This window comes from Panthera tigris, chromosome B1, assembly GCF_018350195.1.
Source record: "Panthera tigris isolate Pti1 chromosome B1, P.tigris_Pti1_mat1.1, whole genome shotgun sequence".
In the NCBI taxonomy this organism is placed as follows: domain Eukaryota; kingdom Metazoa; phylum Chordata; class Mammalia; order Carnivora; family Felidae; genus Panthera; species Panthera tigris.
This window is the reverse complement of record NC_056663.1, coordinates 193,084,054-193,101,634: the sequence shown is the minus strand read 5'-3', so window position 1 is coordinate 193,101,634 and position 17,581 is coordinate 193,084,054. Positions and strand designations below refer to the sequence as shown.

General features: G+C 35.9%; 1 protein-coding gene across 8 annotated transcripts in view; it reads left to right on the top strand.

The window, feature by feature from the left end:
* Positions 1-17,581, top strand: part of CPEB2 (cytoplasmic polyadenylation element binding protein 2) — a 68,795-nt gene that overhangs the window by 28,216 nt on the left and 22,998 nt on the right. For 5 of the 8 annotated variants that reach the window (XR_006217076.1, XM_042984913.1, XM_042984914.1 and 2 more), the window contains 2 exons: positions 3,289-3,339; positions 10,984-11,007. Coding sequence is in view for 7 of the 8 variants with exons in the window: in XM_042984913.1 (XP_042840847.1) it covers positions 3,289-3,339; positions 10,984-11,007 (75 nt within the window). In the remaining variant the exon portion in view is untranslated. The remainder of the gene's footprint in view (positions 1-3,288; positions 3,340-10,983; positions 11,008-17,581) is intronic. The other 3 variants (XM_042984916.1, XM_042984912.1, XM_042984910.1) reach the window with 1 other exon arrangement.

The window sequence follows — 17,581 nt, the reverse complement described above, 5'->3', positions numbered from 1 at the left end:
AGTTTGCACAAATTTGTACTAGAGGGCTTTATTTGTAAGGTTAGGTTCTTCTGGGACAACAGAAAACACAGAGCAGCTTAAACAAGACAGAAGTATTTTCCTCTTCCAAAAGAATACCACACCTAGAAGTAGGGTAGTGTTGTTCATGGATCTAGGCGCCTGTCTTTTTGTTCTGCTGTCCTTACCACCCAGCTTCGGCCTCAAGCTAATATGGCTGATTCAGTTTAGCCATCTCATCTGCATCCCAGCAAGCAGGAAGAAGGTAAAGGAAAGAGAAGATCTTCCCTTCCAGGATACTTCCCAGAAACTGCACATAACAATTTTGTTTTACATCCCATTGGCCAGATCTTACTCACGTGGGCACACGTTAGCTACAAGGGAGTAACTCTGGGCACTTCTGTGCTTATCTAGGATTTGGGGTTCCCGTTAATGACAGGTATAGGTGTCAGTGTGCAGCTAGCAATCTCTGCGCCACTGGGCTTTTTACACAATAGGGAGGAACCGATTTTATACCAATGTGTGTTTTTTCTGTGTTAACGTATAAGTTACCTAATACATACTTCATAATCATCCCATGAATTTTGTAATGGATTTAGCATAGGAATTCAACCATACCTATCTTTCTCTATATTTTATCAACTAGGAAGTCATTACAAGATAGTGATTAAGAGTATGGAGCCATGCTGTCTAGGATCATATCTGCCAGTGGTGTAACCTTGAGCAAGTTTTTTAACCTTGCACAGGGTCTTTATCTTCAGAGGAGAAGATAGTAGTACCTAAATCAGACATCATCGTAGGATTAAACGATTGGTTGAAAAGAACTTAGAAAAGCTCTTGGCATGGAGCGAGCCGTCAAGTTTTAGCTATTACTATAAATTGGCATGTTCTTAGTGGAAGTAATTTTAATGGTATCCCAGGTAAAAGTAAATTATAAATTTAACTTGTAAAGATGTATTGATATTTTGCTGTGATTGAGGAAAAGGGACCATATAATTTAAAAAGAAGTCTGATTTGTTTATTTCATTTTGGTGTGTTTGGCTAATTATATTGAGAGATTTTCCTGTTTGGAGTACTGTATTTTAGAACATGTATACAAATACACATTCTGCAAATAGGTATCTATCTTTTGAAGTTGTTGTGTAAGGTGTGCCTTTTAAGTCCATTCAGAGCCAAGAAGTCAAAAGACTATTAGCAATGAAAATATACTTGTGTCTTGGGATAAGTAAAGCGAACAATCAACCTGTTACAAGATAATTACATGGCAATTCAAAGTTGAGTGTCTTTTGAAGTGGAACCAGGCTTAAAGCTTTGTGCAGTTTACTTTTGTAGGAGGTCTTCCCTGAATCTATGACCTTGGTTAAATATTCCTTGTGTTCTTCATACAGCGTGCTATACATAATTCTTTTAACACTTGGCAGGCTTTATTGAAGTTGTTTCTGTCTTTCATACTACATCATAAACAGAGACTCATTCTTATTTGTATATTCTGCATCCTATACACTTGTAGGTATACAAGACAATGAGCTTGTTACAGTGAATAGCAGTACGGGTTACCACTTTTGTAGGGGTTGTGATTTTCATCTCAAGTCAGAAATAACAGCATTTTTTCATGGCCTTAAATTATTCTCTAAATTTGGTCATGTGCAACAAGATGTTTAGAAATAGGCATATTTCCAAAGTAAGCTACGATACTTGAGGCAAAGTAATTCTCCGTGATATTGAAATCCAGTTTAGGAAAGTTCTGCTTTCTAACTCTGTATTCGGTACCTTTTGTACATACTGTCTTTATTTCTCACTCCGTACTAAAATATTAACAACAATAGACTTATTGTGTGTTTTTAGAGTATGGCTGCTTTATTAGTTTAGCTGGTGTCATGTGAAATGCAGAAGTAAATAAGAGTGCATTGTCTTTTGAAGGACAGTAACATTTGTTTCACCTGTTGAGCCTAAAAACAGAATCTGCTACGGTTAAATTAGAGCCCAGATGAAGTGTGTGTATATGCATAGGTGTACGTGTATATCTATAACTATATGTCTAATATGTATATTTTAATGTTAAAATTGAATTATCTCCCCCACTGGCAGGTGATCAAGTTCTTAGTTTCATAATTAAAACAAAAGCCTCTGTTTTGTATGGGATGTGTGGGCATAATACAGGACCTCAGAGTGTGTAGGGTGCTTGCTGAGGTGGTAAAGCTAGACACAATTAATCTATACTTCTTACTAATCATGTCAGATTCATGCGGAGAGTTCCTGGTCACTCTTCTGGCGGCTGTGCATCCTGCACCATCACAGGATCTGCAAAGGGGCTGCACTGAAAACTGCTGACGTGCCATCGCACAGACATTTCATTCTAGTAACTTTCAGTGGATTTTAATGAACCTTTCTAATAGTCTATCAGAGATTCAGGCATTAGAGGAAAGTCCTGTATTTTAATGGACTCTAAACAACGATCATCCTTAATGTTGGCATTTAGTCAAACAAGTGTTACGATGTAGAAATGCTGAATAAACCACAGTGTGTCCCTGCGTACCTTTTTTCTTTGCCACAGTGGTCTACGGTCCTGTCATCCTTTCCGCATGTATCAAGTGCAGAGCTCTCGTATGAGGAATGACTCAAAGGAAATAGGAGGCTACTATGCTCTTAAACCTTAGTATTTTCATTTTTTATATTTTTATTATATCAGTTGTAAACTTTGAACAGGTTAAACTTGGAATATGATTTATAATAATATGTTTAAGATGTTTTTATCAAACTTCCTTATTTACATACAGCTATATATAAAACTGTTGAATTAAATGGCAAGTTGTGATGAGTTTTTGCTACTCATTTTTTATTTTAATATTTAGGTGGTTTTTTAGTTAGGAATATAATAAATTCCTTCAGGTTTTATTTTTTGAAAAAGAAAGCTGTGAAGAGAATTATAAACAGTTTTGAAAATATGTAAACATTTTTATATCCTATATTAAGTGTGAAGGACTAGGATACCTATATTGTTCTTACATTTCAAAAAACAAATAGGCCTTATTCTCTAGGCATTGCTCTGAAATCACATTGTCCTCATATGATCTGGGAACTAAGGTTAACTGTTTTATGTTTTGGTTTCAAATCTCAAAAGATGATTTAGGTTAATATGCTTCAAGTTAAACATTAGCTTTTTTTTAAGAAATATACTGTCTTCAGTAATTTCCTCCTTATTCATTTTCCTTTTTTTTTTTTTTTTTTTTTTTTTTTTGCCTTTCAAATAGCTCCATAATCTTAAAACTTCCCTTTCCTGTCTTTTTAAAGGTCGACTGAGCTATCCACATCCAGGAACTGATAATCTGTTGATGTTAAATGGTAAGTTGTATACAAACATTTTATGTTTCCAGTTGACTTTTATAAATAAATATAATTGAGTACATGGTTCTCTATACCTTGCATATACATAGAAGTTAAATATTTTATAGGTATAAAGATAAAGCTACAGCGTTTGCTGTACAGAAAGCAGAATTAGGAGTTTGGAATGTGCCTATTTCTGATCTCTGGCATATAAATTCTAGCTGTCAAAGCAATTATTGCAATGTATTTGTGACAGTATGATTTAATTCATTGATCACAGATTTTGGAGATCATCCTGAGTTTGAATATTGTCTTTCTAGTTTTTGGTATGACTTTGTTTAGAAACTTCTGTGAGCCTTCATTTCCCATCTATGAAATGGGAATAACAATCTCAAGGATTATTATGAGAATTAAATGAGATGATGATTGCAAAGTGCGTAGAACTTGTTACTTAGTATAGCACTTGTGCTTATGTTAACTAAGGAATGAATATACTTGTGACTCTGTAAATATGGTGATCACACTAACTTAATTTATTCTAACTAGAAAGTTTACACAGTGAACTTCACCAGAGTTAGAAACAGGATAAATAAACTTTCATTAAAGTTTGTTCTCCTTCTGTTGGACAAACATTGTTTTCAAGTCCCAGTACTTAGCACACCCGTGACTGTGGGAGTAGACATGGAAGGTGAAAATATCCTTCATACAGCTATTTTTAAATCAGAGGGTGGACAAAGAGAGAGAAGTAGAAAGAAGGAAGAATAGACACAGTCTTACTTAAAAAATACATAATTATATCATTAGAATGACTTGGCTCTTCTATTTCAACTAAAGCTCTGTTGAAAACAGATGATAGGGAGGTTGGGGAACAAAGGTTGAAAAAAGGCCAGTGTAAAGCTAGACCTTGTGAACTTATACTAAGTAATAAAGACTCTAGTGACAGAGGGGTGGGAATAAAGTCCAGGCTTCCTGGGAGATTGGCAAGGTGTCAGATAGAATTTTGGAATGAGAGAAAAATTGAAGAAGCAGGGTGTCTGTGGTGCGATTGATTGCTTCATTCAACTTTAGATTGTTATATATTGAGTTGCCCACCACGTGCCAGCGTAATCTGAGCACTGGGGTATGTGTTAGGATCTTGAAGGATGGTTAGAGGTCAAATTGGCAAGGTCCTAACACTGGGGCCTAATTGTGCTCTCTAGCTGAGGCCGTGTCTGGGCTGGACCTTACAGCAGTACAGCAGGCCGCATTCATGAATTCAGTGAATTATGGTGCTTACATAGACTTTGACCAGAAGGGCACTAGAAATCGCATTCCAGGACTTCTTCAGTCAACTTTTTTTCTACCATGGAATTAAAACAACACGTCACTTGAGTAGCTGGTCTCTAAACTCTGTATCTGTGACTAAAACTTACATTGATGAAATTGAGTTTACAAACTGAAAATAGATCATAATTTTGTATTATCCTCATGACTTGATTTATAAAATAACGATGGGATTAAGCAGCAAGCTCTTTATGTATTTATCCTGACTTCCTCAAATAATTTGCTTTTGGGACGTTCTGTGTGATAAAGATCATTTCCATTTTAACTTCTAAAACAAGTCAGTAGAAAAACTTGAATTTGTGTATATTTCACATACTCTGTTAAGATCCATTTGAAGGAAGGTGCTGTATGAGACAGTTTGTTAGATGATTCACAGATGATCTGGGATTGCTGTGTGCCTACCACACTAGCACGATTCAGAAGTATGTTGCAACCACAATAGAATACATCAGTTATGTATGAGCAAAGACCTTAGGAGCCACACTGTTTTTGCACTAAATATTATTAAGCTAATTGAGTTCATCAGTTGCCTGAAGCCTTCATAAATAACCTAGATGTTAGGTTATCAGTGTTTTATCACCTAGTAGATACAAGAATATTTTATTTCAGGCAAGAGTTGAACCTTGTGGACAAATATGCTTTTTCATTATGTGAGCACTCTTCATGGCCTGCCACTTCAGAGCCATGTTACGTGCTCGATACAGTGAGCTGTCCTGGACATTCTGAACTTCTTCTGGCAAGGGAGTAGGGGACAGAAGAGATAATGTAACTAGGACATCAAAATGTGTTTAGGTCAGTAGGGACAATTTGATCCAGAGAGAAAAAAAAATTATTTTGCTCATTTGGGAGCATTGTTAAGAGGGGAGCAGAGGTCAAGGAATTGGGTATATTTATTATGATTGGGAAGTATTTGAATATTAAGAATTTAAGTAATTTTTTCTAGACATCAAGGTCATTGAAGAGAGAAGTGGGCAAATGGCAAGAAGGAGTAAGGGGAAATTTTCCTTGAGCTGCTTTTAATTTTTACAGTTCAACTATATTCTTAGCATATTGTCTCCCTAGGAAATATGGGAATTAAGTGATGTCAATACCAAGCCTCTGCCTGTACTAAATTATTATTAAATATTATTGATTAAAGGAATTGTAGCATCTCAATACATAGACCTACTTTTTAAATTATGTCACAGATTTGAACTCATCATTAGCAACTAAGTAAGTTGTATTACTTAACCAATAAGCATAGCTAATATTATTGACTTTGAAAATCAGTAGTTGGCAATAAATTATAAGTCAGTGGTTTTGTGTGTGTGTGTGTGTGTGTGTGTGTGTGTGTGTGTGTGTGTGTGTGTGGTGGTGGTGGTGGGGTTAACAATAGTTAACAGTAGTTGGTACCACAGACTCTGGAGCTAGATTATCTGGATTTAACCCTAACTTTGCTATGACCTTGGACAGTTCACCTAACTTCAGTTAGACTCAGATTCTTTATGTCAAAAGGAGATAAAATGCTGCCTGCTTCAGGGGATTGTTTTTTGAGAAATGAGGGAATTCATTCATGTAAAGTGTTTAGAACAGTTTCTAAAAGTGAGAGTTAGCTGTCACAGTGGGTGATGGTGAACAGTGACAAAATGACTTTGAAAGAATATTAATCCTGTCTTGTGAATACATAAATTGTTGGAGAATATAAATTGAAAGAAGACCTAGCCAATGTTTTCAAGTATATGAAGGATGTTCAACATATATGTAGTGACCAAAAAAGGTTTGTCTTATGTTACTGCAGAAAGTCAAACCAGACCCATTTGGAAGAAGCTATATAGGAACAAAATGTGGGTCAAAAGCAAAATGACTCTCTCACAGTGCTCCCTAAGGAGTGGTGCACATGTCCCATGTGGTACCCAAGACAATCTTTGGTGGCGCACAAATACATATTATAATAAATGCATGACTATAACAATTTGAGAACATTCCTTAGAAAACACAGAACTGGAAGAAATCTATGATGTTACTAGGCTATTATTAGGTGCTAGGCTTGAGTCCATTTAATAAAAATAATATTATAAATACTAGTGTAGTTGTTATGCAGATAAGGCAAATGTTGTAAAAAGCTTTCATGAGTCTGCCTTCCTGGTCAATTAACATTATAGTTAAACTGTGAAATATTCCTTTAACGGATAAACAGGGAATGGGGTAAAGGTCAGGAAGTTGGTCAGACTGGGTGAAACTGTGAAATACCTCTAACAGATCCTTATATTTCAACCTCTCTTAACTCAGAAAAAGAGATAGTATCCCACATCCATATGTCTCTTGAAGTTGTATAGACAAAATAAAATTTAACAATAAAAAAATGCCATAGAAATATAACTGCAGGTAGGCTCCTGAACAGACCATGTTCCTCCATCTAACTAGAAATCAAGTTGAATTAACTGGTGGAGACTGCTACCGTTGAATAAATATTGTAGAGGAGTCCGAACCTAACACCCAGAAGCACTTTAGGGAAGTAATATTATATAGGAATGGGTAGATTGTCTAAAAACCAAAATGCAAGCACTATCTGAATTTAGAATGACGGCTTGAATGTTGTACTTCCAAGTGTATAAATCTCACATATTTTATTCTCAGTAGGAAAAAACAAAATAAAACCACCTGTTTTCCATAGCAGTGAGGACCAATGCAAAATGATGTATCATTCAGGTGCTTGTATCTGTTTGGATCATGTTGTGCTCCCCTCACCCCTCTCCCAAGGAAAAATAGCTTATATTTTTATTAGTACATATGGCTTTTCAAAAGGGGGACAGATAGCAGAAGTACAGGGGGATGCAAGCTAGTTTGAAATTTAAATTTGCTGTCATTAGCCATATACATCTATGTTTATAATCAAGGGCTTGCTCTACTGTTTGGGAGGAGAGAGGTTATGTTTATCTTTTAATTAAGAAAACTTAGTGAAATTGTATTTCTGAGGGCAGAGTCTCTAAATGTACTGTATTAAGTCCTGAAAATAGGAAATTTGAGTACGTAATCCTTTTTTATGCTAATGGAAATAAGTGGAGTAGATAACAGATTTATTTTAGATCTTGAAAAGGATAATTTGGGGGTATATTTCTCTCCCTGGTTTTGGCTTTTCAGAGCAAGAAATAAGAATTTCTTTAGTTTCACACCAAGAGAACTTTAACGTAAATATTTCTGGCTAATTTGTTATGTTTCCTTATCTGTTACTCCAGCTGCAGTAAATCAGGTACCACAGCCATTGCTAAGAGCCAATATGTAAGGGCACAGAGACACTGAAGAGAATGTCAGAATCATCCTTTTTCTTTTTTAGTAGCAATGGGTTAGAACCTAAATGAGATTATTGATAACCCAGGACCAAATTTTAAACTCACTCTTGTAGGAAAAAATTTTTTTTTCCAAAGCCTTATTATTATTATCTTAAAAAACGTATGTGGAGGGGCACCTGGGTGCCTCAGTCCAGCTTCAGCTCAGGTCATGATCTCACGGCCCGGTCCGTAGGTTCAACCCCCACGTCGGGCTCTGTGCTGACAGCTCGGAGCCTGGAGCCTGCTTCAGATTCTGTGTCTCCCTCTCTCTCTGCCCCTTCCCCCCTCACGCTGTGTCTCAAAACTAAAATAAACATTAAAAAATAATGATAAAATAAAACATATATGTAAAAAAATATAATCTAACATACACACACACACACACACACACACACATATATTTACACACGTGTGTTAAGTAGCCAGTTCCTCACTTCTGAATGCCTGGTAATTTTTAGTAATAAGTTTTATAAAACTTAGGTAACTGAAATTGAATGTTCTAAATAGTTTTTATACAAAAATTGCTTACTTTTTTTTCCTAAGTCCTATTCTAAATGAGTTTGGAGGGGCATATTGTTTAAAGAAGTCTTCCTTAATTAAAACTTAATGAATAGTAATTTAATGATTTTCTTTTCTCATTGGGAACTCATTGATAACTCTGAATCCGAGTTATGGTGGAACAGAAATTCGCATAAGAAGATCTCGGGTAGGAAAGTGAGTCCGTACTCGTTGTTTAGTGTGATGATAGCAGATTGGTTCTTTCCATGACAGGGGATAGGAAGTGTTTCACATGATCTAGCTTCATCTGCAGGCAGTTCTATTTTTGGTAATGTAGAGAGCTGGAATTTGAGAGTTGTCCAGAAAATAAGTGCAATAGCTCTTTACAGAACTCTAAAATTCCTCAGGTATGAGGTAGTTGGAGAACTCTTCTAAATAATGTGTTCAAGCCTAGGAATGAGATGAGACCTAAGATGCTATGAACATTCATACGTATTTTGACTATTTTAGCATTGAGTAGCCTCAGCAAAGAACTTAACAGCTGAGAATATAAACTGGTTGTCGTGTCATTAATTTTCTCAATAGGTCAGGAATTGTGGACCACGTTATCACTTCCTTATGATTCATAACTTGACTTTAAACTTGATGAGAGTAGTTTTATTTGCTTTGTAAATGATCCGTCTTCTACACCCATGACTGAAATTCCGTAAAGCAAATCTATACTGGATTAATATCATTTCGATCATGCCTGGAGAGAAGTAGGAAGCCTAACTTCTTAGACTTGTGCTGTGACCGTTTGGGAGCCTATTGACCATTTCCACACTTAATACAACGATTAAGACTGCAGGGAATTCGCTCTTGTATAGTCTGTTTTTGACAGCTCTTTTAAAATTCCTACTCGATTTTCCATAGTCGATCCGCTATCTCTTTGAGACCCTGTGTTTTTAAGGCCTTTATAAGTCTTCCAGGATTTCCACAGCAAAATTCTAAATGTCACTTCCGCCCCTACCTCACCCTAAACGAATATGTATGTCAGGTAATCTATATGTAATGTATACAGGTAATGTACATCTAAGCTCGATAGACACACAAAAACACACACAGGTAAGCTTGTATATAAACTAATGTACAGGTCAGACAATCTGCTAGGCTGTGAGGTAGCTGGAGCTCCCAAAAAGGTTAAAACTGCAGTAGTTACAGCTAAATAAAGACAATGGAGAGGCAGAGATGCAAATGAAGTTATTTTGTATAACAGACTCTGTTGTAAGCCTTGTATTTATTGACTTAAAGTGTAATGACTAAGGGTTACTGTAGGGGTATTAATCCTATATTTTCACCTGTGGGCACACTTCTTTATATTAAAGACTCACATTGTAAAACTTCTGTAGTAGAATGTATTTAATGATGTGAAATGTTTTCCTTTGGTCTTTGCTTTATACTTTTGGGGAAGACTGCATTTCTGACAACTCTTAACATATGTTTCGATTTGAGATTTATTCAGAAAGAAACTTTCCCCGGCCAAAAAAAAAATTCATAAAACATGGGTTAAGATCTTGATTTTAACAGTGATTTTTGTTTTAGTTTACTGCTTTGATTTCATATATTAATTCCAGGGTATAAATACTCATTGTGTACTCGGATTTGCAAGGAGGAATTATTTAAAAATAAGTTGTGGGTTTTATCAAACTGGTAGTTTATTATGGAGAATAAATTGCAGTGTTTTTTCTCCATATGGAATTATGTAAACTGCTAATAAGGTAGTTTGAAATGTCTTTCTGCTTCATACTTCTGAATATTTAACATCTGTGCTAGTCTATGATGATACTAAGAACAATTTGTATCTGAATCCCTTTTACCCCAGAGAGAGAGAGAGACATAAGCACTTAGATAGAGGTTATAAAATGTACCAGAAGGATTGAAAGCATTGGTAACTGTAGTGTATCATTAATCATTTTTTCAACTAAGCAAGTTTGAACATGGATTGATGTCTTTACCTTCTATCTAAGCTCTACAGGCTTCAGAGTATCAGTTTAACATTGTTCTATCTTTTCATACCTCTGTGTCTTCCAGTACTTTCTCCACACAGGGCTTGATATAATGTGAATTGGATTTGAATAGCTGTTTGTTGGACTGTATCTGCTGTATCTCTCTTTATAATTAGTAAAATGAGGATTTAATTCAAGTTGTTTGCATTTATTACTTGGGATGCTATTTAACTGTAAGATGTTACATATTACCATCTTGATCAGGTGAAAGAAATATTTATTCATGAATTGGAACATGTATGAGAATAAATTGCATATTTCCTGTTAATTTCATTTTATGGTACAGTGCAGAATATATATATATAATAAAAGTGGTTTGTAAATGGTAAAACACATGCAGCTATTACATGGGGACATTGTCCTAGCTCTTAAAACAAAGTAGTCCTAATTACTAGATGCCCACTTAGCTTTTCATATCACAGATATTTGTATGTGTGGGCTTGTTTTTAGTTCTGACATTTTACAATTTGTCCTTTGTTTACATGCAGCAAGGAGTTATGGGCGAAGACGAGGTAATTCCTTTCTGTTTGCTATGGTATAACTGTTTTTAATTGGGTTTTACTGATCAACTCTATAATTAGCCTAGATTTTTTTTATGCACTGAAAACTCACAGAATAGTTATATTTTGATTTGCACACTTGTCAAATTTTTGAATCCTGTATCTCTTAACTTTAAAGCACATTTCCATACTAATCTGGTTACTTAATAAATGTTTTCCTTTTAGACTGTCTAGACTCTAACTGTTTATTTTCATACGTTTTAAAGTAAAGCTGCTGTTTATAGTTTGCTTAAGAAAAATGTTTAATAAACACTAGTGAAGGTGACTTGCAAGGCGATTTTTCTGCTCTCTAAATCTGTAACTGGTTGCCATACCTATGTATATAATTTCCAACCCCAGTTTATTAGTTTTATGTCTGACCCAGTTGAAACTAAATAATACCAGATAAGCTATTGTTAACACTGGTGTATAGAAATCATGTTGCTAACATTTCTGTGTGTCTTCGGAGAATATAATGCTTTCCTTCTCCCTCCCCGGACTGTGCAGGCACACTCAAACGCTCTGTCACACACCCTTTCTCTCTGCCCCGCAACAGTCTTCCTCTCTGGTTTCTTGCTATCTGAAGGACAAAACGAGGCCTCTGAGATGCCGGACTACTAAACCTCTTTGGAAAGCAGCTGACAGTGTCTGTGGCGCTTTAAACTTGGCTTCTCTTTTGTATGTACAGAGAGACTGAGAGGGAGAAAAGTACATGGGATGCAAAGAAGCAAAAGTAGCTTTACCTGCTAGCTTATCCTCTAAGTGCGCAATAATCATGATACTTACGTAGCTGTCATAAGGACCAAAATGAGTAAAAAGGGTTTTCCTTGGCCCCTGAAATCTCCCTTGAGCCATGGAGGATAGACCATAATAATAGTGCCTTTTGATACATTTTATAACTGCGTGCCAGTGCTTCACTTTCTTTTCATGTGGTCATGAGTATGTGCACTTCGAAAACAAACAAGCTAAATCTTTCTGCCACCGCTGATGACAGAAACAAGTATTCTATGTTCTTAAGTAGTATTTCCAGTTTTGTATTTCACATTGTCTGAATTTAACTTCCTTTTTGGAATCTGTTTTTTTCCCATGCTTGACTAAGTCTCTTGGTTCTTTAGTTTTCTTAATGAAAAAATTATAGGATATAGAAACTCAAAACTCAGACGCTAAAGCTGAATAACTTTCTGAAGGTTGCAGCTAGCAACTGAGAAGAGAGGGGGAAGGTTAGAACTTTAGTACCTGTTCTCACATCTGTAGACTGCCTTGTTTCACTCTGCTTTTTAAATATGGAGCTTCGGTTCTTGTGGCAAAACCCACTTACTAAGCTGTGCTTTTTAGGTATTTTTGAAACTACGGAGCATATTTAATTTAGGATCTTTTCCTTTTATACACTTTCATCTTTTAACCCTAGTGGTTTATTCTTAATGTAATTTGGCATACTCCAACTTAATATCAGGACCTAGGAAGTTCTCAGGAACTGGGTGTCAGAAAGTCCTGTTGTTTATCATCTTTTTTCTCAGTTTAATAATGGTAGACTATGATTATGATATTAAGAAAAAGCAAATTTTTCTTCTTTCAGATAGAAACTTATTACTGCTCTTCATGGCTCCCAGAGGATAGAGATCTATAAGATTTCCTCTACTTTAGGACTGCCTGTCAGCTTTGGAAGAAAGAAGACTCTCACATGGTCCTAAGGCTTCTACAGAAGCTTTCTGTAGGTCAGAACTGACCTGTCATACTTATTTGGCTTAGTGTGGAGGGATAACGCCTGAATTTTCCTCTCAAGTTATATGGCGTTAGTAATTTTTTAGTTGGTTCTCTGTGAATAGTCGGAGTCTGCTTTTAAAATTTCAATTTTGGGGGCGCCTGGGTGGCTCAGTCGGTTGGGCGGCCGACTTCGGCTCAGGTCACGATCTCGCGGTCTGTGAGTTCAAGCCCCGTGTCGGGCTCTGTGCTGACAGCTCAGAGCCTGGAGCCTGTTTCGGATTCTGTGTCTCCCTCTCTCTGACCCTCCCTCGTTCATGCTCTGTCTCTCTCTGTCTCAAAAAAATAAATAAACGTTAAAAAAAATTAAAATTTCAATTTTGATAATCAAATGAAAAGTGTACCTATTATAAATACCTATTGAGAAGGTTATGTGAATTTGAAAGTACTTTGACACAGTACGTAATAAAACATTAAAAAAAAAAAAAAACAAAAAAAAACACACACATACCAAAGGAATGACTCAGAAAAGACTAGAAGTAGCCTGGCTCTCTTCCTATTTTCTACTCATTTTTTCCCCCTTCTGTGCTAGATACAGTGCCATTATCACACTGATAATTTTTTAACTTCCAAGATCCCCCTTTTATGGGCTTCATGTTTAAGGTTTGGTCCATCAAAGGAGCTGCATTTGTTAATTTTATTTAGTCATTTTTCCTTTCTTAAAAAAAAAAGTCTTACACATATCTGATCTACTGCTCATGTGGCATGTGTCACAATAAGTTGATACAGTTTGTACCAAAAATGAGACATTGCTCTCCACCACTGCAGTAGTCGGTGAGTAGCGTTAACTTCTCATAAGACATTTTGACTTTGTAGTCCACTTGGGGAAGAACTATATTTTTCTTACTTGCCACCTTAGACTCACCTTTAAGCCCAGGCACAGAGGAGCTGTTTTCATTTAAAAGATTTCCCACTGGACTGCAGTCAAACCAAATTACTACCAAGGCGACTTTATATATTTTAATTTCCTTAATAATGTCAATAAGAACTTCACATCAGGCTGTTTCTAGATACTAGTATATGAAATATACCTTAGGAATATTCAAAATTTAATTGTACTGGAAGTAATTAAGAAAGAGCAAGTATTTCTTTCCCTGTTTTTCACTTGCAACCTGCCCCAACTCCTCTGCGTCTCTACACCCTAGGAGCCATAAAAAAGTTCTACCTCAGAGCTGCCTGGGGGGCAGGATTAGGAAGGAGGAAGACTCTCATATGGGGGGCAGTCTTTAATATATGGAACACTATCTTTTGTGTTTTATTTTCTGTTCGGCATTTCTTGCATTCAAGTCTGAGAGTGAACGTACTGGTCTTGGGGGGGAGTGTGAAGAAAGGTGTGGAGTGTAATGTAAGTTCTATCCCTCCTCTTCAAACGTTTTTATATTGCCATCTATTCCTTTCGTAAAGGGTTAAAGGGCTACTGTGCTCCCAAAGGAACAAAAATATATGCGATATTTTAACAAATAGAAATAGAGCCTATTTTAGTTAATAGGACTAAAACATCATAATGCAATCTTTTCTAGCAGGTAATCTCAAAGCTTGAATTAATAGCTTGTACATGGAATGAAATAGGAGAAATTATTTTAAAGGGAATGAAATTATGGAAGCTCAGTTAGGGAGGTTGGATTTATTTACACTATGTAGCCATTCAGATTTATGCACTGTAATAAGCAAGGAATTATTAGTAAGACAGTATACTATGTATTGTTCTAAAATTGACCCCGGGATGTTCTGAATTGGTTCGATTTGGTTTCAATCCGTTTGACTCTTAAACAATCTTGTCAAGTAGCCCAAGTAAGGGTGCACCCCCTAAATACCACCACTCTCAAATCCTTTTATGATGAAATCAAGGCTGAAATTCTTCATCTTTGGTAAATGCTTTTGATACCTGTCAAAGAATGGGCAAAATCTCCAAAGCATGAAAAAAAAGCCAGAGTAGTACTGGAAGACAGAAGTCAGCAAACCGGCCCACAGGCTACACCTCCTGTTTTTATAAACAAGGTTTTATTAGAACACAACAATGCCCATTCATTTACTTTTGTCTGGTTGCTTTGGAGCTACAATGATGGCAGAGTTGAGGAGTTACAACAGAGAATGTAAGGCCCACAAAGACTAAAATATTTTTTACTCTCTGGCCCTTCACAGAAAAAATTTGCTTACCCCTCCTCCTTGAAGAGACTTACTCTGCCTAACTCTACACCTATACCCAGCCAGACCAGTTTCTAAAAAGAAACAAAATTTTAGTGAACTTACGGCCAAGTATAGTATGTCTAGAAGTTAATGTACAAAGATGTAATAACTAGGTTATAATTGATTATTAAAATTAAATATCTTATCCATCCCCTATGTGAAAAGGATGAACCTATTATTGGGACAAAATCTCTTTAGGTGATAAGGGTACCTTAATAGCTTCTCAGTTCTTTGGAAAAGCATGCCTGATCAGTGATTCTATCTGATTAAACAGGTAGTGCTTGAGAAAGTGCGGTCTCAAACCTACTTCTATTGTTTTGATGGTGGGTTTTTTTGATCCTTTCATATTAAATAAAAATCATGCCATCACATTGGTAGATTTTCTACTCCAATAGAGTGACTGCTAAGATCTTAGAAGATGAGAAGAATATTCATAGTCATCTTTAATTTATATAGCTTGGTTTTTATTTTTAGAACAACAGTTAGTAAATGAAAGTACAGGATAACACATTGAGATCAAAGAATTATGCCTAGATTCAAGTCATAAATTGCCTAATTTTGTACAAATGTTTTCCTTTCCTGCCTCCCCCTTTTTGATATGTTGAGAAATTTCTCTATTCTGGGCTTCCAAAATAAGGTCAAAATCTGAAAATATAGGGGTGGTTTGGGCATAGGCACATAGCCAGTGGAGTAAAATTAGTAATTGCTTACAACTCCTCTAACAGCACATACCAGAAAATCATGTACTGGTTGCTAACCATCATTCTGTCACATGGCCTAGTCATAATTTAGCCTTTAGCCCCATCTTCAGTTAAGGAAGCTCCTAATCTGGCTTTTATTATTGTGTGGAATAAACATTATTATAGGAATATAGAAAAATCTCATGCATTCCCTAAGCCTTTTTATTTAAAATATTTTGAAATGAATAATTTGAATCCTAATTGTCCACATAACAAATAAGGCTCATTCATATTTGAGGTAGTGGCTGTGTTTCTTTACTATAAAACCTTTGCCAATTTTCTGTTTTGGGAAAAGGTATATTGTTAGTCCTGTAATAGAAATATAGATCCTCTAACTTTGCCTTCACGTGAAAAGGATTTTGGTGACCTGTTTAAAAAGCCCTGGCAATACGGAAGCTGTATTAGACCCTTTCATTGGCAATGATTAGGCAACCTTCATTTATTCTTTTTTTTCATATTTTTCATATCTCATTCACCTCTTACTACTTCCTCTGTAATTTTTATTGTAACTACTATTTTACCTTTCAGATTTTTATTGTACATTTTAGGTGACTAACTTACCTTTACTTGAAGTAAGTAGGGCTTTTAAGCACATAGTTAAGAATGTCTCCAGTTTTCTATATTTTACCTTGATATGGCCTTTGGAATATTTCTGTACTTTTGCTCAAGCAAATATCTTCTACCTATAAAGCTTTTCCCCTCTTTTCTCCTTTACATTTTTGTCTCTAAAACTATCACATTCTTTGTAAATCTCTTAAAGAATTCTTAGTTAGATGCTCACTCTAATCTTGGTTGTAACTAACCTCATATTATATTAATTCTCATGTTTATGTTTATAGCATGCGTGTATGTTATAAATGCCTATGTATATTACAGACAAATAGGGATGTATATACATCTTAAGTTAGAATCACTGAAGTAGGATTTTTGTGTAACCATTCATACTTGTTGCCTTGTAGTATTAGTCAAGAATGTCATAACAATAGTTAGAGAATATAAATGGAGCATTTGATGTCAAGGTCAAATGATGATTTCTAAAATAGAAAAAAGAAAAACAAAAACAAAACCCTACCCCTTCAAACAATTACAGTCTAATTACAGTTTAAAATTCTTTTGACTATAGAGCTTGTTGATCAATATCCTTACTTTGCTGCTGGTTTTAACAGCATGGAAATCTCACCTTTAAAATTATCTATCAGGGCGCCTGGGTGGCTCAGTCGGTTAAGCGGCCGACTTCGGCTCAGGTCATGATCTCACAGTCCGTGAGTTCGAGCCCCGCATTGGGCTCTGTGCTGACAGCTCAGAGCCTGGAATCTGCTTCAGATTCTGTGTCTCCCTCTCTCTCTGCCCCTCCCCTGTACATGCTCTGTCTCTCTCTGTCTCAAAAATAAATAAAAACATTAAAAAAAAAATTTTTTTTTAATTATCTAGAGAAAAACAAAAAACACATCTAATTACTATGGTAAGAAGCTTAGGAACAACCATATCCAGTTCTTTTAAAAGAAGAAACATTTGGGGGCGTCTGGGTGGCTCAGTCGGTTAAACGTCTGACTTCGGCTCAGGTCATGATCCCATGGTTCGTGGGTTCGAGCCCCACATCCAGCTCTGTGCTGACAGCTGGGAGCCTGGAACCTGCTTCAGATTCTCTCTCTCTTGCCCCTCCCCCACTTTCACTCTGTCATTGTCTCTCAAAAATAAATAAACATTAAATTTTTTTTTTAATAAAAGAAAGAAGACATTTTAAAATTTCATAAGTAATTGCTTTTAGATACTTAAAAATGTCAGTCTCAAAGGGAAATTTAAGATTTTGTAGAACAGAAATTACTGTCAGTTATTTCTTTCTTACTGGTGAATAGAGT